The 20,464-nt window shown below is 38.8% G+C and overlaps 4 protein-coding genes, 1 non-coding gene and 1 pseudogene across 6 annotated transcripts in view; 2 read left to right on the top strand and 4 right to left on the bottom strand.

Moving 5' to 3' along the window:
* LOC137711136 (large ribosomal subunit protein eL34-like) overlaps positions 1-10,318 on the top strand; it is a 78,240-nt gene extending 67,922 nt beyond the window's left edge. Inside the window, exons 2-5 of one of the 2 annotated variants that reach the window (XM_068450344.1) lie at positions 8,372-8,463; positions 9,250-9,329; positions 9,817-9,926; positions 10,035-10,318. In XM_068450344.1, coding sequence (XP_068306445.1) covers positions 8,385-8,463; positions 9,250-9,329; positions 9,817-9,926; positions 10,035-10,131 — 366 coding nt within the window. In that variant the 5' untranslated portion in view covers positions 8,372-8,384 and the 3' untranslated portion in view covers positions 10,132-10,318. Of the gene's footprint in view, positions 1-8,323; positions 8,464-9,249; positions 9,330-9,816; positions 9,927-10,034 lie in introns of those variants that run through there. The other variant, XM_068450343.1, reaches the window with a different exon arrangement.
* LOC137711631 (pentatricopeptide repeat-containing protein At1g74630-like) lies at positions 4,266-6,988 on the bottom strand (annotated as a pseudogene).
* Positions 10,319-10,370: 52 nt separating the features above from the next.
* Positions 10,371-11,158, bottom strand: LOC137711137 (glutathione S-transferase U9-like). The gene is made up of 2 exons (XM_068450345.1): positions 10,831-11,158; positions 10,371-10,751 (listed from the first exon to the last, which is right to left on the bottom strand). The coding sequence occupies exons 1-2, from the start codon at positions 11,149-11,151 to the stop codon at positions 10,380-10,382; spliced, it is 693 nt and encodes a 230-aa protein (XP_068306446.1). The 5' UTR covers positions 11,152-11,158; the 3' UTR covers positions 10,371-10,379.
* Positions 11,159-11,477: 319 nt separating this feature from the next.
* TRNAL-CAG (transfer RNA leucine (anticodon CAG)) lies at positions 11,478-11,558 on the bottom strand. The gene has a single exon. It is a non-coding gene; the product is annotated as a tRNA-Leu (tRNA).
* Positions 11,559-11,660: 102 nt separating this feature from the next.
* LOC137710915 (pentatricopeptide repeat-containing protein At1g74600, chloroplastic-like) lies at positions 11,661-14,857 on the top strand. The gene has a single exon (XM_068450075.1). It carries the CDS (start codon positions 11,661-11,663, stop codon positions 14,388-14,390), a length of 2,730 nt encoding a protein of 909 aa, XP_068306176.1. The 3' UTR covers positions 14,391-14,857.
* Positions 14,858-15,007: 150 nt separating this feature from the next.
* Positions 15,008-19,023, bottom strand: LOC137710916 (putative pentatricopeptide repeat-containing protein At1g74580). Its single transcript, XM_068450076.1, has 5 exons — positions 18,795-19,023; positions 16,072-18,602; positions 15,729-15,873; positions 15,539-15,640; positions 15,008-15,363 (listed from the first exon to the last, which is right to left on the bottom strand). Exon 2 carries the CDS (start codon positions 18,517-18,519, stop codon positions 16,201-16,203), a length of 2,319 nt encoding a protein of 772 aa, XP_068306177.1. The 5' UTR covers positions 18,520-18,602; positions 18,795-19,023; the 3' UTR covers positions 15,008-15,363; positions 15,539-15,640; positions 15,729-15,873; positions 16,072-16,200.
* Positions 19,024-20,464: the final 1,441 nt, after the last annotated feature.

Here is a 20,464-nt window from a genome sequence, read left to right as displayed (position 1 = left end):
GTTACAAATAGAGGATCCCTCTTAAAGTTATAATAATTGTAGCCGTTGGATAAAAATCCAACGGTCCGTGTGATTTGATAAGAAATCTCAGATTTTTGAGTTCAGGAGAGGATCCAAATCCTAAAAGTAGTATTTTAATCGTATTATGTGGAATGGGGTCCCCCTACATTGACTGGCCATATTGCCGACAGGTACCACAATCTGATGCAACAAGAAATGAAGGTCAACTTGGTAGGGTTTTGTTTGGATTGAACAATGAACATGGAGGAAGGGAGTGAAGCTTGGAGATCAACATCGGACTCCACGTGAAGGGTTGACACGTAGTGCTTCTGGAATCGCTTGCCCGACAAGTGATTCAATGTGGTGTGATCTTGGATGGCTACAAGGTGTTGAACCCAGTATTGCAATTTATGAGATGAATCAAGCTTTGCTGGCGAAAAAAGAGCCACAAGTACTGCTATCTGAATAAGTGAATTGAAAGTTATGATTAGGCACTTGTTTATTAGTGATTAGGTTACAACAACACTTACTGTTCTTCTTTCAGCAATGAAAGATATGGTTCTTATGAAATACATGGTGATGTTTTCAGACAGAAACAAACTCTGCTATCTTGTCTTTATGTTCACGACTAGAATTTGATTCTTATTTTCTACCTCGTTTGACGTTAAGAAGAAAGTGATAGAATTGGATAAAACCCTAATACATTCTTAATAGGTGGTGATGAAGGCCGTATATTTAAGATACATCTTTTTCGCATAACTAAGTCTACACTGAAAATGTTGTGTAGTCCTACGGCATATCACCACGTCAATGGTGCTATTAAAACTATACATATCATCAGTTTAGAGGTGTCGAACGGGGCGGGCCTAGCCCATTTAAAGTCGGCCCGCGTGGGTTTGGGCTGTGATTGGATCGACCCATTTAATCGTGCTAGACTGACACATTTATCGAAACATTAAGCCTATCTCAGTCTGCAACTTTGGCCCATTAAGACTTGGGCTGTGGTAGGCTGGGTCACTAAACTGATCAACTTAAGTAAAACAAACTTTAGTTATTCAAATAAAAATAAAATAAAAAATAAAAAAACTTATTTGAACATGTTATTAAGCTAAATATCGTTAATATGAACACAAGCGGAGCCACCCACAAGGCTAAGATGGGTTGTAGTCTTAGGAGGTTTTTTTGTAAGTGTAGTGCTATCTACGCACTTATTTCTACTTCTCACACATTCCCATTGGTTTTCGACCGTCGAATTGAATGAATTGACGAAGATCAATAACAAAAAATTAGTAAGGGTGTGTGAATAGCACTATCTTTTTTTTAAACTCATGCTTTAGCTTATGTTAATGCATGTAGCATATATAGCCCACTCAATTCCAATACAAGTTATTATTTCATGTATATTTAGTAGATGATAGGTAATAAATTATACTTTTTATGCTAATATAGTAAATTAGTTCTATCTTCCCTCTCCCCTTCTATCCTATTCGTTGAAGAAAAATACCATTTATCCTATGCAATTTAGCCTCCGTACTTCTTACTCAAGAAAAAAAAAAGAATTTTCTTTTAGTTCACAATTAAATTATTATCTCCGCAATTCCTTACTTTTCGTTTTATTTACTTATTCTTGATTTATTTAGTAGGTTAATTATTTATATGGTCCTTGGAATTGTTGGTTAGGATTATGATTTCAAGAATTGTCTATATTCTATTATTGTATAATTTTATAAAAGAAAAACATTAAACATATGATTTTGCGGGACTAATTTCAGCTAGCCCTCCTAAGAAAAAAAATCATAGCCCTGCTATTGAATATGAAGCCATATTAACCAAACTGTACGGATGGTTATTTATTTATTTATTTATTTTTAATTGAGGTCTCAATAGTTCTCCTTCATGTAATGAAATGCAATTGGTTTATTAACATACTAATGTATGCAACTTTTTTGAATATAAGTAATTTATGTGACACAATGATTGTATTCATTTTGTGTTTGTAGTTGATCTCATAATAAAAGAAAACAATAAAATAAGAAAGAAGTGAAACAATCCACAAATATAAATACATTTAAAATGATCAAAACTCATGCATAGTGCCCCGTAATAAACTAAAGGCTTTTTGCTGGTCATGAGCGTGTGCAAAAAAATTAGTCATATTTTGAAGGAAAACTAATGAAAATAACTTGAAAATTTTGAGTTTTAACGATAATGACAAAATAAAGGGTAAAGTGAATAGTACCATAATTGACTTTTTAGTATAAAAATGTGGTTTTTCGTTAAAGTGAACAATACCGGAAGCTTTTCGTTTAAGTTGTCTATTTTAAATGATCTAGTTTATAGGGAGTTTTAAACAAATCCCAATCAGAAAAGAATGTGACTTAAATATGAGTGTTCAATTTCTATGCTACATGGGAAAAATGAGTGCACTAGGTAAGCCATTTCCATTAGGATCGATCGGTTAGTTGCAATTGATGGACATTAGAGCATTTCTAATGGTAAGGGCAAGACGGGGTAAAGATAAAATCTAGCCCTCCAAATTGACATTATTCATGAAATCTAGCCTTTTAAATTTTTTGTTGTTCCGATGGTGAGAAAGGCTAGAGGCTAAAAAATGTTAGGTGACTCATTTTAATTGGCTAGCGTCTTAACCTGTCCTCTTAAAAAGTCAACGGTGAGACCTGGGGCTAATTTGGCCTCACAAGGAGCCTTGAGCTCCAACTAACCTAGGCTGATTGGGTGAGTTAGAAAGCTTTTCCTTGCAACTTGGAGTCAGATTTTCTTCTGGTCTGAACTAAAAGCCATGCGTTAGATATACTGTTATGTATCCATGCCCAGTGAACAGAGACATAAATCGTAACATGGTGTTTGGGATTGGATTTTTGGTAATGGGTCTTTGTCATCCACATAGTTAAACGCTAATATTGATTGATTGATGCATGTTGGGGTACTTGTAATGGGAATAACCGACATCTTAGAAGGTAATCTTCATGTGTGCCTACCGTATACAACAACACACTTAGAAGAAGTGAGACGCAAACGCAGACAGTCTCACCCCTTGTGAGTGTGTTTCGACAGCCGCGCATAAAAATTTCTTGAGATCTTAAGATTCAAGTAGCTTGCTAAAAGAACTGTTCTGGGTCATCCCTAACAGAGCAGCTGATTTGCTATGCCAATTTGGGCTATAGCTAGACTTTACTCTGGGCTAGCATTTACGCTACTGATGCCATGGGCAGGCCTCAGCCTAGGGCATTTGCTTGTTGGATTTTGGTTCGCCAATTATCCAACTGTCGCAGCCACTTTGAAAATATCATTCTGCATTCCTTTGCTCCGAAAATACTAAACAACGACATATGGTGTCAGCTTCCTGGAGAGCTTCTATTTTTGCTTTTGACCTCTTTGGCGATCCTTCGGTTGAGAGGACAATAACTGGTATCTTCCTTCTGCCCATATCCGCAAAGAGTTTAAGAAATTCCTCTCGAGTTTGTACAGGGTCAAGGAGGCCGTCAAGGAGGCCAGTCAAGAAAGCAGCGGGCATGTAGCGAGCTCCCTTCGGCTTTGTCAGCACATATCTACTTTCGACAATTCCAGGAGTCACATTGTCAGGATTTCAATAGACGTGATCAGTATTGTGATTCAATTGACTTCTCATTGCTGACGAGCATGTTATACATCATCGAGCCCACAGCAGGGGCTTGTAAGGTGCCTCGAAGTAGTCCGTACCTGAAAATTTGTTAACGAAAGGAGAGATTAATGAGGTTCATAGATCATAACAAAGGTGGCGGTTCAATATATGGTTTCAAGGAAAAGTAGCACTTTCCATAGAAGACATCTGTATCGAAATCTTAACAATGGACAAACTATGTGCAATATATCAACGCAAGGAATGATTATCAAACACTTTTCCTCCAAAATAGTTATCCTCAATTTGCGACGTTATCTATTACCCCTCAAGTCTCAAGAACAAGAACCATTCCACCTATATATGAGGTTTTCAGATAGAATACCTAGTTTACATGCTAGAATCTCGACCAAAAAACAATAGGAAGGGGACCAGCCCAGGTGAGTGTTTCACAGCACCACGTTTTAAAGCACGAATAGTTGAAGTAGCTACATGCCCTCCTCCAAATACCACAAAGTCATTTTCTGGTTGATATCAAGAGACTGTTAGTTCAAAAGTAAAGCCTTGTATTGGTTTCAAACCCAAGTGCAAATTGACAAAGTAATAACAAAGAAAACGTACATTTTCAATAACTGACCTTTGATGGGAGTGAAGATTTCTCACCTACAGGGAGCTTGGAGGAGTTCTCCAGGGTGGTTGAAGCCCTAACTGTTAGGGTTTTCTGGAAGCAAGCACTCTGAGAGAAATTTGGTTTCTGGGTTCAGAACAAAAGAGCACGGGGTGGCTGTGAAGATGTGTAGAATGCTGCGGAGAGCGCCATGAGTTTGTAGCAGAAGTTGAGAGGACGATGCTGACCACTGGTTTCTCTTCTGTAGAAAAATATTAAAGAATCTCAGTTCAGCAATCAGCACACCAAATAAGAGATTTGAACATATCGCTAGTGTCCACAAAAGTTTTGGAAATATCAGTTGGCACCAAATGAGATACAAGTTTGTTCACTTTTTCATATGGTGCCGTTGGCCTCCCTCCCGCCAAGCATTAAATTTTCTCACCTAATTCCTTTGGATATTCTTTTTCAATATTGTATCAAAAGATTCAAAAGCACAAGAGATTCAAACCAACAGAAAACCCCATGAAAATTGTAAAAGCCACGAATTTTTCACGATTTAACAAGTGCTTCCTACCATCAATTACTCCATCTGCATTATAATCTCTCTTGATTTATCAGTTTTTTCCAGCATTCATGATTTCCTCTGCTTCCATTGAACCAATTGTCGAAATTTTGAACCAATGATACAACTCCACGCCAAATTCTTGGCATTCTTGTTTGTCTTTGTGCATCAGGGTCAGTATATTAACTTCTTCCACGACGTTGATCTCTCTTAAAATTACAGGAGCTAAACTTCTTCAAGCGCTTCATCGGTCGCCACTCACCAGTAATCTTTGCATGAACAAGAGCCATCCTTGAAGGAGTGAAAACGGCTTCTATCTCTAACCACAATCTCCACTCTATAAACCTTAGAAATCAGCTTCATCACTGTATGACAGTCCTTACAGACCAGTAAATTCTTCACAATCCTTATAATCCTTCCTTCATGCTGTCTTGCCAACCCAAAAACTACAGCAAGTTTCTCACTGTGCCTGAAAACTGAATCTTCTTTACCCTCTTCTTCTATGTCATGCAAAACACTCCTAACCTCCGGAACATAGCCTCCTTCAACCCTAAGTTTTAACATTACCTCCCTTAGCTTCTCATAAGCATCTTCTGTAATGTTATTTGATTTTTTACCAGCCATAAAACTATACATGACCCGGTCAACTTCAATTGCACTCCATCCTGGAGCTTTCTTAATCCTCTGGTCAGCCATTGATCTTCTTAGAGCAGCAACATCCTTCCACTTCCCCGCAACAGCGTATACATTTGACAAGAGAACACGGTCACCAGAATTGTCGGGATCAAGTTTGGAAAGAACTTCCTTCACTTGTTCTGCCAACTCAACATTACCATGAATGCTGCAAGCCCCAAGAAGAGTACGCCAAATGACAGCATTAGGAGATATTGGCAATTCACGTACAAAATCACAGGCCTTCTGCAGTTTACCAGCTCGACCATATAGATCTACTATACAACCGTAATGTTCAATAGCTGGTTCTATACCATATAAATCTCTCATCTTAGAGAAATATTCACATCCTTTGTCAACCAGACCAGCATGACTACAAGCATACAAAACTGAAAAGAAGGTGATCCCATCGAGCTTAATTCCAGACATTTCCATCTTACGGAAAATTTGTATTGCTTTTTTCCCTAACCATGCATTGCAAGCGCTGCTATCTTTGAAGTCCACGAAATAATACTCTTCTTCTCTGGCATTCTTTTGAAGACCAACCTAGCCATGTCCACATTTCCAGATTTGGAGTAGGTATCCAGGAGTGCATTATTGACTGAAATCATCCAAAGCAAACCAGCCTTCTCTACTAAAAAATGTAAAATTTTACCAAACTCAAATGCACCAGCTTGCGCACATGCAGAGAGTACTCCAGTCAAGCTCGCCTCATTCGGTCTAATTCCCTCCCTCTGTAGTTCCCTGAAAAACCCAAAAGCCTCATCAAAGCAACCATTCTGAGCAAACCCCACAATCATAGTACTCCAAGACACATCATCTTTCATCGGCATCCTTAAAAATGCCTTCTTAGCCAGCTCAAGCTCATCCGTTTTCACATACCCTGCAAGCAAAATGTTCCAAGAGGTCAAATTCCTCAAAGGCATCTGGCCAAACATCGTCTCCGCACCCCTTGCATTCCCAAACCTAAAACACGAGGTAAGAATCGCATTCCACGCAACCACATTTGGTTCACGCATTTCCTCAAACACCTTTTGAGCAAACTTAACACGCCCGCATTCAGCATACATACTAATCAAAGTTGTCCCAACAAAAGGATGGGTATCAGGCCCACAAGCCAAAGCTTGACAATGCAGCTGCATCCCATCTCTTCAAGCCCCGCAATTCGCCGCCGCCTTGAGTACAAACGCGAAAGAGAAGCTTTCAATGGGGTCGGTCAATCTCCGACGCATTTCAGCAAACATAACAAGCGCATTATACGGAGTATCCGACTCGGCGAGCCCGCGAATGAGAGTATTGTACATGAAGGCATCTGGGTTTCGAAAATGAAGGAAGAGGCGGCGAGCGTAGTGGAGAGCGTCGGAGATTGTGACGGCGCAGTGGAGGAGGAGCTTGCCGAAGACAAAGGGATGAGCGTCGATGCCGGTCTTGGATGCAAAGGCGTGGACTTGCTTCACGGTTTTGAGAGTGTTTCACAGTTTCACTTGCTCAGAAAAGACACGCAGAGCTGTTCCGCCGTAATCATGGTCAGCTCTCGTACTCCATAACTCAAAGCACCGCAAATTTTTGGTTATGACCAGATCACGTTTTCATACAAGTGGTGGTGGTGAAAAATTTTATTTTTTAAATTATTAATTTTTTATCATACATATCTTATTATTTGTATAATGACAAATGATGTATTACCGTGAACCGATTACATTGAAAAACCTCTCTTAAAGCACAGGACTTTTTCGTGGTTTCTTGTAAAAGTAGCCGTTTATTTGGGCGCCCAATTAGTACACAAGACTTTTCAAAGAAATTAATCACAATCAGTGTTTCAAATATTCACGAAATATCAATATTTTTTGTCAAAATATTTAAAAGCCTAAACTGTCAATTTGCCTTTGAACTATCACTTAACTTTAGATTTTCTTCCAAAACTTTTTAATTGGAAAATTAAGGACTTAAACTAATTTTTTTGGCAGATTTTCCCCCTGCTGTTAGTTTTTCATATATTTCATCAAAATTAACATTAACTTATCACGTGCACACCACGTAACTCTCATTTGTGGACAAAAGCGTCACTTCACTAGATCTTTAGACACAAAAGCTATATAATCACACATAGTTGCGTATGTTTATAATTTAGAAATCTAAGGGTTTTCAATTATTTTAAAGAATGAAGCGACCAAACTACCTACACTTGTTATGCACATGCTTCCATTTAACATAAATTTGGATGGAATGAATGAAAAATTAACAGCAGGGGTAAATCGGCCAAAAAAATTAGTTTAAGTCCTTAATTTTCCAATTAAAAAGTTCAGAGGGGAAATCGAAAATTAAGTGATAGTTCAAGGGGCATATTGGCAGTTTGCTCATATTTAAAAATCCAGGATAGAAGGGTGAAATGTAAACTTCATTCTATATTGATAAGATACAGAAAAATCAATAAATGTCGATGATATTTATCAATTCACTATAGAAATTTTGTTGAAACCTATTGAAAATTTTAAACTTTTGAATTAATTTTGACTAAATCTAAATGAGTTTATATACCCACCATATTAAATGTTTTCATAATTTTCGTCGAAGACAACCGATATCGACATATCTATGAATTTACATATAACTGTTTTACTGAAATCGATATTTTCAACACTAATTAAAATCAATAAATTACAAGTTTAGTGAGAAAATTGGGATTTTCCTCAAATCACAAGGGCATAGAAGCAAGTAAGCCAATGAAATAGACAAGAAGTAGAAATCATGACCGTTGAAAGAGAACACATGGTAGCCGTTAGATCCTAGGGCAAGTGAGGATCCTCTCTTTCTGTCTACCTCTCTAGGGCTTGAACTGTCTCGCTCTACCACCAAAACTGAGTTGCTCTAAATTAACCCAGAGAGAGAGAGAGAGAGAGAGAGCGAGCGAGAGGTTGAAGATGGTTCAGAGGCTCACATACCGTACGCGCCACAGCTATGCAACCAAGTCGAACCAGCATCGGATCGTCAAAACCCCTGGTATTTTACTGTCCTTAATACATAGTTAATTCTATATTTATATGGGATTAAAGCTGATGCTTTTGTGATCAAAGTGCAAACTTTGACTGTTTTTCATGTACTTTGGGTAATTAAATTTAATTTTTGGGGGCTTTTATATGTTATCATGCAAAGAAATGATATGATGCAGCTGTTAAATCTGAAATTTTTGAGATTTTGATTGATCCAATTTCATAAGAAATTTTTTGCTCTTTTAGAAAATGAGGTCGGATGTATGAATCCTAAAACACTATTGCGTGCGGTTTTGCGCCATGTATTCCGTTAGCTTCAAGTTCTCTATATCTTTTCTTAAAGTCCCTCTCCAAGTCTTCCTGGTTCTTCCTCTACCCCTTTTGCCCTGAGCCTCCGTCTCATAGGAATTCCTTGATCTGAAATATGGAGCAAAATTGAAATGGGAACATGAAAATTGATGAAAATAAGAATCTGCATCGTCTGCAGTTTTGAAGTCTTTATATCTAAGAGTGAGATGGTTACCATGTAATTGGTTTTACTGGCTTCGACTAGCTAAATGCCCGTTTCTTGTCTCCGCCTCTTCGTATTCTATGCATTTGATTGTACGTCTCTGAGTTGGAGTGTTTGAAACAATGCTGAACTTTAGTTTACTTCATTTGTATGTCATAGATCATAGTTTACTTGGATCGTAATTAATTCATTCCTGCGCTTGCATTTTAAATGTATTGTAAAGTTTTCCATTCTGTTGGTTATGTGTGGACGGGGTTTCACTTATACCTGTGCTTTGATATATAGGCGGAAGGCTCGTGTATCAGACCTCTAAGAAGAGAGCAAGTGGACCCAAATGTCCTGTTACTGGAAAGAGAATCCAAGGGGTGAGTTGATTGTTTGGGGCTACGACTTGTTTTGGTTCTAAGTTCAAACTTTTGTTTTCAGTCTTCTGATCACTGATTTCTATTTTTTCCCGCAAGAAATGTATACCTGATATGATGTTGACTTTAGTGTTGTAATTAGGAAAACAAGGATTCACATTAAGCATTTTGGTTTATCGCATATGTTGCTAATACTGGAAATCAATTATTTTGTGCAATTTCTTCTTTTAAATGGTTGCGGTCGTATGTATATGCATAGGAGTTAAGATTATTGCATAACGAGCTTAATTTGTCACAATTGGTGTTTACGGAAAGTTAGGGATGCCATGTTGATATATATATATATATATATATATATATATTGATGATATGAAGTACGTTGTATTTCCTTTTTCCCGCCACTTATAGTTTGCTTTCTGCTTCCCGTCTTGAGAAACTGTGTTGTGGCATAGTCTACCCTTTTCTAAGTTCTCACTCACCACCATTGCAGATTCCTCACTTGAGACCCGCTGAATATAAGAGGTCTAGACTATCAAGGAACAGGAGGACTGTGAACCGTGCCTATGGAGGTGTGCTGTCCGGTGGAGCTGTCAGAGAGAGGTTTGTATTTCTTCAAGTTTTACTTATCGAGTTGTGTGGTTTATTTGCGCTCTTCCTGTTTAGTGAAATTTTGATTAACCGACTATATTTCTTGTAATGGCATTGCAGGATCATCCGAGCCTTTTTGGTGGAGGAGCAGAAGATTGTGAAGAAGGTTTTGAAGATTCAGAAGGCAAAAGAAAAGCAGGCTTCAAAAAGCAAATAGAAAGCGAACTATTTTTGTGATATGCAAGTGAGAAATTTTGACTAGTACTATGAGATGATAAAAATTATTGGAACCAAATTTGTTGTCATCCGTTTCTTTGATTCAGTATTACACACAACGTATTAATTTCGGATGGATACAGATTGAAAATATGCCGTAGGGCGATATTTCAAGCAAAGTCTTACCATTTTACGTGACGGGTGATGCATTTATTACATAACAAATGTATTCCACCGATACGTGGTTAACTAATGCGATCGAGCATGACTCGTCTGCTTGATAAACTGAAGGAGCCGAACAAGCTTGTCATGAGGAGGGTCTAATTCTTTCACCAGTGGATGCTCATTCATTGCAGCTACCCATGAGAACAGCAACGGATTCCTATCTGGGTCCAACATTTTGAAACCAAGGACTTGTTCATGAGCTTTGTAAGGACCAAATGTTGCAACCATCAGTATGTCCAGGAGTCCCAGATTCTCACCGTTGGTGAACGGATCTCCTCCGCGAAGGTACTCCTTCATTCCTTTTTCAAACACTCCCAGCCTCGCAAACACTTCCTCGAGCGCTTTCTCTTGCGCTTCACCTTCACTTGTCACCACCCGGCTCATGCCCTCGAACAACTGCATCAACAAAATTAAGCATGATGATGATTGATGATTGAAAAGACAGGCAAACATAAAAACAAGGACATTGGCTCACCTGTTGCTGGATATAAGAGGCCCAGAATCGAACTTTGGCTCGTTCATAAGGATCTTCAGGCAGGATTTTAGGAGCATTGTTCCAAGTTTCATCAATGTACTCTAAGATGACGTACGATTCAACGATCGGTTTTCCATTGTGGACAAGTACGGGAACCTTCTTGTGAACCGGATTGTACTGGAGGAGCTGCTGGCTCTTGTTGCTCAAATCTTCTTCTATGTACTCGTATGGTACGCCTTTAAGCCGGAGAGCGAGTTCCACTTTCTTAGAGTAAGTACTAGCCCACATCCCGTGTAGTTTTACTCCGTTTTCGCCTTCCATCTCTCCCACTGCAAGCAACGGCCTAGTTTTCTGGGTTCAAGTCTGCGAGATTGGCCTTTTATATAGAATTTTTCATCCATCTTTCGTCATATTCTTTGAAATTTGACCACGTTTTTGCTTGGGAAAGAAGATTAGTTTAAACCATTTACTTAACTTGCTCGACAAGTCTGCCTAAACAAAGATTAGTGCACCCAAGTTTTCAACGTTTCGAAAGCAGAGGGGCCTCGGTCGACAGGAAAACAATTGCTGATACAATTTTCTTGGTCATAACTAACAAAATATTAGTAGCTGCACTTTTGATGTCAAAAAAAAGAGAAAAATTAATTTGTCAAGAATGGGATTCGAACCCATGCCCTTTCGGACCAGTACCTGAAACTGGCGCCTTAGACCAACTCGGCCATCTTGACTGATTGCAATAATTAGACCCAGAATCTTAATTAAAAAATAAATATTTGTGGCCACCCAGTGCTAGGTTATTACAGATTCATACGTTCCCGCGTTTATTCAAAATGATCTGTGACAAAATCATTATGCTCTCCTTTTCCTCTGCACGAACCCAAATGAATTCTCTCCTCAATCCAAAACTCCCTTCCAGAATCTCACTCTTTCAACTCAAGTTTCTATCTTCGCTTGCCGTTGCGGAAAACCCATCTTTTTTCCCCATCGAAAACGACCAAATTCCCAGTCGATTTGACCCCTTTCAGTTCTTCAATGATTATGCAAAATCAAGACAGTGTACTGCTAGAATCACTAAAATCGTACACACCCATTTGATCACAACCGGTTTACTTCAATCCAATAACTTCCTCTCGAATTCATTGCTTGATTCGTATTGTAAGTCCGCTGCCATGGTAGATGCACTCAAGCTGTTTGATTTAATTGCTGACCGAAATGTTTTTTCGTGGAATATCATGATTTCGGGTTATAACCACATTTCGTTATTCGAGAAGGCATGGGAAATGTTTTGTAGGATGCACGCTTTGGGTTTTGGGCCCGATGAGTTTGCCTATGGGAGTGTTCTTTCGGCTTGCAATGCCTTGCAAGCGCCTATTTTTGGGAAGCAGGTTTATTCGCTTGCAATTAAAAATGGGTTCTTTCCGAATGGTTATGTTCAGTCCGGAATGATAGACTTGTTTGCGAAAAATTGCAGCTTTGAAGATGCTTTGAGGGTTTTTCATGATGTTTCATGTCAGAATGTTGTGAGTTGGAATGCTATTATCTCTGGGGCTGTGAGAAATGGAGAGAACAGGGTTGCTTTGCATCTTTTTCAGAAAATGTTCCGTGGATTCCTGTTGCCAAATAGTTTTACATTTTCTAGTGTTTTAACCGCTTGTGCTGCACTTGAAGAAATTGAAGTTGGGAAGGAAGTGCAAGGGTTGGTGATTAAACGCGGTGCAGAAGATGTCTTTGTTGGGACTACTATTGTAGATTTATATGCCAAATGTGGAGAAATGAATGAAGCTGTCAAGGAATTCAAACGTATGCCAACCCGTAATGTGGTTTCTTGGACTGCCATCATTTCCGGTTTTGTGCACAAGGACGATTATATTTCTGCCCTCAAATTTTTTGGAGAAATGAGAAAAGTCGGGGAGCAAATGAATAAGTACACTGTTACGAGTGTACTTACTGCATGTGCTAGACCATCCATGACTGAAGAGGCAACCCAAATTCACTCTTTGATTTTGAAATCTGGATTCTTTTCAGCTGCCGTTGTGGGGTCAGCGTTAATTAACGCATATTCAAAAATAGGAGCAGTCGATCTATCCGAGATGGTGTTCAGAGAGATGGAAAATATAAAGGATCTCGGGACATGGGCAGCAATAATATCTTCTTTTGCTCAGAATCAAAATTCTGGAAGGTCAATTGAATTGTTCCGGAGAATGTTTCAAGAAAGTGTGAGACCAGATAAGTTTTGTACTTCCAGTGTCTTGAGCATTGTAGACTGTTTAAATCTAGGAAGACAGATCCACAGCTACACTCTTAAAAGTGGGTTGGTATTTGATGTTTCTGTTGGTAGTTCTCTTTTCACAATGTACTCGAAGTGTGATAGTCTAGAGGAATCTTACAAAGTTTTTCAGCAAATTCCTGACAAAGACAATGTTTCATGGGCCTCAATGATTTCCGGTTTTGTGGAACATGGCTCTGCAGATCAAGCCCTTCAGCTATATAGAGAGATACCATTAGAAGAAATTGTACCTGACCAGATGACTTTAACTGCAATTCTAACCGTATGTTCTGCTTTGCGTTCCCTATGGACTGGTAAGGAAATTCATTGTCACGCTCTTCGCAGAGGAGTTGAACAAGATGTACTTGGTGGGGCAATTGTGGCCATGTACTCAAAATGTAGTGCTCTATCATTGGCGAGGAGGGTGTTTGATATGCTTCCACAAAAGGATGAGGTTGCATGTTCCTCTTTGGTTTCAGGGTATGCCCAAAATGGGTATGTCGAAGAGGCGCTTCAGCTATTTTATGATATGCTGATGGCAGATTTGACTATTGACTCCTTCACAATTTCCTCCATTCTTGGGGCCATTGCACTTTTGAATGGATTAAGTATTGGGACTCAACTGCATGCCCACATCACGAAAGTTGGCTTCAATTCACATGTTTCTGTCGGCAGTTCACTAGTGACAATGTACTCAAAGTGTGGAAGCATTGAAGATTGCCTCAGAGCATTTGATCAAATTGAGAAGCCGGATCTAGTTTGTTGGACAGCTATGATTGTGAGCTATGCTCAACACGGGAAAGGCGCAAAGGCTTTACGAGCATACGAGCTTTTGAGGGAACAAGGAATCAGGCCTGATTCAGTGACTTTTGTTGCACTTTTATCTGCCTGTAGCCATAACGGATTGGTTGAAGAAGCTTATTTCTACTTTAATTCAATGGTTCAAGACTATGGCCTAAAGCCTGGTGATCGTCACTATGCCTGTATGGTTGATCTTCTTAGTCGATCAGGCAGACTGAAAGAGGCTGCAACGTTCATTAACAATATGCCTATTAAACCCGATGCCTTAATATGGGGAACACTGCATGCTGCTTGTAAAGTTCATGGCGATATGGAGCTTGGAAAGCTAGTAGCTAACAAGATGATGGAGTTGGAGCCATCAATGGATCCTGGCGCATATGTTTCCATTTCAAACATGTATGCAGATGTGGGCCAGTGGGAAGAAGTCATCAAGATTAGAAACCAGATAAAGGGAACTGATATGAGAAAGGAACCTGGTTGGAGCTTTGTGTGAGCTACAAGTATAATATGATCTGGCAAGTCAGACTGCTGGTGATTTCTCCGTGACAGATGGGGTTTGAACATTTTTACCATGTCTCATACTTCGTTTCTCATTCCATGTTTTCGTTGGTTCTGTGTAGCGAAATACAGTCTCACTTTGGAATCAGACAGACACTTGTACTTACTGCACATAGATTTGAACAAGCATGCCGAGGCGGGCATAAGTTTGGGATTAAGCAGATCTGAGGCCAAGCTGGACCGAAAAGCCTAACTAACCGATCATTACAAATACAGAGGGAAGAAGATCAAGGCACACGCAATTTTCGATGAAAAAAGGAAGAATCATTTTCCTGTAACTGTTCTTTTTGTTTGGATGTAGTTCTTCTTGCTGCCAAATCAACGAAGAAACAGACTGCAGGACGAGAGAACTGTGGCCAATGTTGCAAAGTTCGTGTAAACGCCTATCGGACATCATTGTTATACAGAGATGGTTGCTCAACTTATGGGACGGTTTGGAGCTTGAACCCACGACAGAACTCATCGAAATTGATTGATCTTAACGTCGTTCCAACTTCTAGATCGTAATTCATATGTAAGCAGCCAACAGATGGTTTTTGTACACTACAAGTGCGTTTTACTCGTTGAAATTCATTTCTTCTTTGATGGAAATAACGTTTACAAAATTGTATTAAGATCTTTCTCAACATTTCTTCTGTCCGGCAACGTGATGAATGCCCAAAACTACGTTCTCGGATTTCCGATGGCACAGGTCCAGTAAAACCAAAGTGTATTCTATAACTCTAATACATTCATACCAACCTATATATTCTCCAACATGTGTATTCCTGTATCTACAAGACGCTTTATAAGACAACAGAGCAGGCCCTACACAATCCGCTTGTTCAAGGGGCACCTGGGTTCACATCTTCCTTGCCTCGTGCCGCCTGTTTGTTATGCGAGATAACTCAGACGTTCTACGTTAAAACCTGAAAACATGTGCAAATCATGATTATATCATAAGTCTGTCCATACGAACAACACGAGGGAGCCAAGATTTAGTAACGAAAAACATTAATATCTTAATTTCGTTGTTCTATACAAGTACAACGAAAGATCAGATAGTTTTGAAGCAGAATAATAAGAACAAAGTGACATACAAACCTGCATGCTTCCTCCAGTTAAACAGAGCATAAAAATTTAACTCGAATCATCTTCGTTATAAACAGTTAAAAATTTCCAGAATTGGCACTCTCGGGGCAGTTTCTGTGAAAATATAAACCGATGCCAAGTCATTTTCAGTTTCATCAAAATATTTAACTTAATAAATATATAGGGATTCGGTAATAAGCACCAATTGTCCACCGTCTTTACAAAGGATGATTAGTTATCCATGCCGTTCCCTATACCAAATTTGTTGTTGGAAGTCCGAAAGGCCCCAAACATGATACTCAAGTTTCAACATTCAAAGCATCCGCCAAGTTCTGTGGCAAACAAGGCTGTTAAACAGACAACACGGGGGAGTCAAGATTCAGTAATGAAAAACATTAACATCAGTTAGCCACTTAGTGATCAGTGATTTAGAGGCTGAGCAAGCTATTCATAATGAAACCTAGGCGGCAACAATAAAAAATAAAAAAAATAAAAAAAATAAATAAAAAGATGGAACAAGTACCAAAAGTTCAGCAGTCACTTACCCTCCGAAGCTACAAGAGCACTGGTAAAAAAGTTTGTTACTTCAAGTTTATGCCATCATTGCGCTTACCGCCATATCAGGACTGAAGAAGTATATGCTCCATAAAAGAAGAGCTGTATTTTTGCAACACTCAAGGACTTTGTTTTGAAGTCGTGGAAACACCTCGTTTGAAGCTCTTTTGTGTTTTCTTAACTACCTTTTTATCTCTAATTCCATCATAGAGAAGTTCATAGGCATAATAAGTTATATGACCCTTCTTCAACAAATCTTCTACAACAATCTTGGGTGCTGCTATTTCCTTCTTATCAGACTCGAAGATTGTACTAACAACATCAGGAACAATGCCTTTCTGCACCATAAGGTAGATGATACTAACAGCGTCATGAACTCTATGCTTCGCACAAAGACAATTTAGCACTCTTCCGAAGGTCACCAGTGATGGAATGAACCCTTTCTCGATCTTCTCCAGGAGGAAATTGTACCCATGATCATCATTTCCTGCTTTACAGAAACCATCAATCATGACACGGTAAGTGAAACAGTTGGGGGCACATCCTTTGTCACCCATCTCACAAAATAGTTTTTGTGCTATACTACTGTTAAGCTTTTCACAGAAAGCATTGATCATGATATTGTATGTCGCTGTTGTATGAGATACATTATATTCATGTTCCATTCTTGTAAATAGGTCATATGCTCCATCCAAATCCCCATTGCCACACAAACCATTAATCAACGTGCCAAAACAAACAATATCTGGAGTCAAGCCCTTGTTTCTTATTTCCTGTAGCATGTCCAAGGCCTCGGTCACTTTCCGGGCTTTGCAAAGGCTTTCTACAAGTATGTTATATGTAATAATGTTAGGAACACTCCCCTTCTCCATCATTGCTTGAAAAGTACGGATCACATCCTCGTATTTGGCAGCCTTGCAAAGGCCATTTAACACAGTATTGTACGTGATCACATCAGGGGTAACACCATGACTCCACATGCCACTAATGACCTCAAGAGCACTATTCAGATTCGACTGTTTACAGTAACCATCTATTAATGTATTGAAAGTAAATATGTCGGGAAGGCATCCTCTGGCAATAGCATCATTCATTAGTTTCCTGGCATCAGATACATAACCCATCTTGCACAACCCGTTTATAACCAAGTTGTAAGTCCAGATATCGGGACTGCAACCATTGCTTGACATCTCATTCATCAGTTGCAAAGCTTCCAAGAAAAGCCCATTCTGAGACAACCCTTTTACCAACGTGTTATAGAAAACAATATTAGGCTTGAATCCCTTTCCTAATACCTCATTGAATAGAGCTAGGGCCCGGTCGATCTCGCCATCCTGGCATAAACCCTTAATCAAAGAGCAATATGTGAAGTCATCGGGTATGAATCCCTTGAAAATGGCATCACTGAGAATCTTATCTGCTTTTTGTATCATACCCAATTTGCAATATCCATCGATAATACTGTTGTAGGTAAAGGTATCAGGCCAAAATCCATTGTTCCCCATTTTACGCATATAGCCCTCTGCTTCCTCAACCTTGAAGTTTTTACACAAGCCAAAGATCAATGTATTATACGTGACAACATCTGGAGTTAAACCTTCCATCATAAAACCATCCAGCATTCTGACAGCCAAATTAAGTGAACCGCTGTTGCAGAGCCCTTGAATGAAAATATTTAATGTAAACAAATTCGGAGACACACCCCTCTTCAGAACCTTGTTGAGAAGTTTTTCGATTTCTTGGACATGACCCTTCTTGGATAATGTATGAATAAGCTTGTTAAATGTGGTAATGTTAGGACATACACCTAGCCCGAGCATGTCTTTAAACAATTCATATGCCTCGATCCGGTAATTCTCTTCATAAAATCCACCTATGACTGTACAATATGCAACGGCATTGAACTCACACCCCTGGGTAGGCATGTTATTAAGCAGTCTCAAAGCAACATGAGGCCTGCTAGTCTTACAGAAAGACTTTATCCGTATTGTATAAGTATACACATCCGGATCAATCCCATTATCTCTCATCCCCATATACACCTTATGCGCTTGATTGAAATATCCATACTCAACGAGCACATTCATGATTGCGTTATAAGATTGAACCGAGGGCTCACAATTATAAAACTCCATCCGCTGAAACACATTAACAGCTTCTTCAACCTTTCCTTTCCTTCCATAACTCCTCATGGCTCCAATGTACACTCCTTCTAGTAAGCTATTATCAACATTCATCCTCATCTCGGAAATCACACGCTCCATGGCTTCAAACTCGCCATGAAACCCGAGTTTTTCAACCATGCATTTGTAAGTTAGCAATGTGTGCTTAAACCCATCTTCTTTTTTCACCGAGTTAAACATTTCGAGCGCTTTAAACGGATCCTTTTGACACTTAACAACGGCAGCAACATGCTTAGGAAGTAAAACCCGACTCATTCGAATAATTCAAAAACTAATAGCAGACGATAACAAAACAACCCATAATCCACAAGAATTTGAAGCCTCAAGCTTTAGCTATCCTGAATCCACAAAAGGAAGAAAGAAACAAAAAGCTATCATCTTTTTTCAACTTAGACACAAAAATTCATCAGCATCAGCAGCATTTACTTAACCGGAAGAAGACAATTAAAGGGTCTGTTTGGTTGCCGGGAAACTGTAAAAAGTAACAAAAAAATGAATTCCTACTAGCTGGGATTAAGAGAAAGATTCACCTCTTGGCGTTCTGTGCTTTATCTCACAACCAAAAAAAGATCAAAACTTCATTTGTTTATCAGCAGGATTTAACTGGTACCGTGGTACGTAAAGTAAATAATCTCCGAATATAAGGGCAATACCTAAAGTTGAACGCAGAGAATGCATTGTAATGGTTGCTGTTGCTATAATTTCCCAAAATTGGGGAGATTAGGGTTTCAATTGCAGAGTTGGAGAGGTGAAGAAGAAGAAGTACCAGGACTGGATCCTCTGCTGCGAGTGTTTAGTTCCGTTTGGTCGAGTTACAATTATGATCCCGCCATGTCATCTTATAAGTGGGACCCAAGAGGAAATTCTTGAACGAGGGGCGTTTATCCATTTAGCCAATAAAATGTGGTCACGTCGCCGTTTACTTTTCAAATAAAAGATGGGTTGATAATCGGAAAAATATCAACGTACTTGTTGATATTAAGTGGTTAGACCGAACCAACCTCTTGTCTCGATTCCTAAATCGAAATTTTCGGAATTCTCAATTTCAAGATTAATTCTAAACCAAATTTTTTAAAATTTCGAAATAATCAATTGGAAAACTTGTTGCTAGACTCTATACTATGCTGGTGGAACAAACTCTAGATAGACTGAGTTTATTAGACAGAAACTTCATTGTACAACAAGAGAAAAAACAAAGGAACAATTTGGACAGTAGGGTTGTTTCTTACTAGGAATAACTTGAAGGGAAAATCCAATAATACTAGAAGATAAAAACTCATAGAAGACAGAAATGACATCTGAATTAAGACTAGAGACTGATAATATGAGGCATAAAATGGCTTAAAAATCCAGTAGGATAAATAACAGCTACAAGATCAACTTATAGAAATTAGACTACTACAGCTCCCAAAGCTCCTTTCACCATACCCTGCCCTGCTGCATCTTCATTTCCCCCCAATGACAAAAAAAATAGCTTTCACACCTGGAACTTAAAGACCTGCTCTAGAATTTGTACAAAATCCTAAATTATACGAGTCTGCTTTAGGAATATAATATTGACATTGAAATTAACTTGTTTCATGTCGATTTAAGACTCGCATTCAAAATTGAACACCACCCTAATCTCTTCAGTCACTAAAACAACCTATATACATGATAGAGACTCGAGACTTACATTGAATTTCGGCAAAACCCCAAAATGGAGATGTCTGATCAGTCACTAAAACATCCTAATTTTATAGATTTTTATTTTGGGAACATAATGAAGAATTGAAATCAACTTGATTCATGCTGATTTTTATACTATTTTCAATTTTCTAAAATGTGGATAGAACGCATGCAGAGTTTCAAAGCTTGAATTATTCTGTAATTCATCTTGGTTCCTTATTTAATTTGCATCCCACATAAACCATTCTCTACCGCAAATTCCCTAGGTTCTTGTATAGACACTGATGAACGAGAATCCAAAATTTCCAATAATACTCAAATAATCAATTAGAAAATTACATACTTTGAATTCCTTGGCGGCGAATTTCAGCACGATAGCGATAAGGGCAGTTCCAAAACAAGTTATTCTCCAGCGAGGTGAGGTCGACAGAGTGACTGAGTTAGGGTGACTGGGTGAGGTTTGGGATTACCGAACAAATGCAAATCTGAGACCGATTCCCATACCGAATTTTTGAGATCGGTTCAGTAATAG

The sequence above is a fragment of the Pyrus communis genome, chromosome 12, assembly GCF_963583255.1.
Source record: "Pyrus communis chromosome 12, drPyrComm1.1, whole genome shotgun sequence".
NCBI lineage: Eukaryota > Viridiplantae > Streptophyta > Magnoliopsida > Rosales > Rosaceae > Pyrus > Pyrus communis.
The sequence above is the reverse complement of the archived record's forward strand: the minus strand, read 5'-3'. Positions and strand labels throughout refer to the sequence as shown.

Excerpts from the sequence above, each read along its gene's own strand:
- LOC137711137 (XM_068450345.1), bottom strand. The coding sequence starts at position 11,151 with ATGGAAGGCGAAAACGGAGTAAAACTACACGGGATGTGGGCTAGTACT. Across the intron at positions 10,752-10,830 it reads CCTCTTATATCCAGCAACAG|TTGTTCGAGGGCATGAGCCG; the intron begins GTGAGCCAATGT and ends TTGTTGATGCAG.
- LOC137710915 (XM_068450075.1), top strand. The coding sequence starts at position 11,661 with ATGATCTGTGACAAAATCATTATGCTCTCCTTTTCCTCTGCACGAACC.
- LOC137710916 (XM_068450076.1), bottom strand. The coding sequence starts at position 18,519 with ATGAGTCGGGTTTTACTTCCTAAGCATGTTGCTGCCGTTGTTAAGTGT.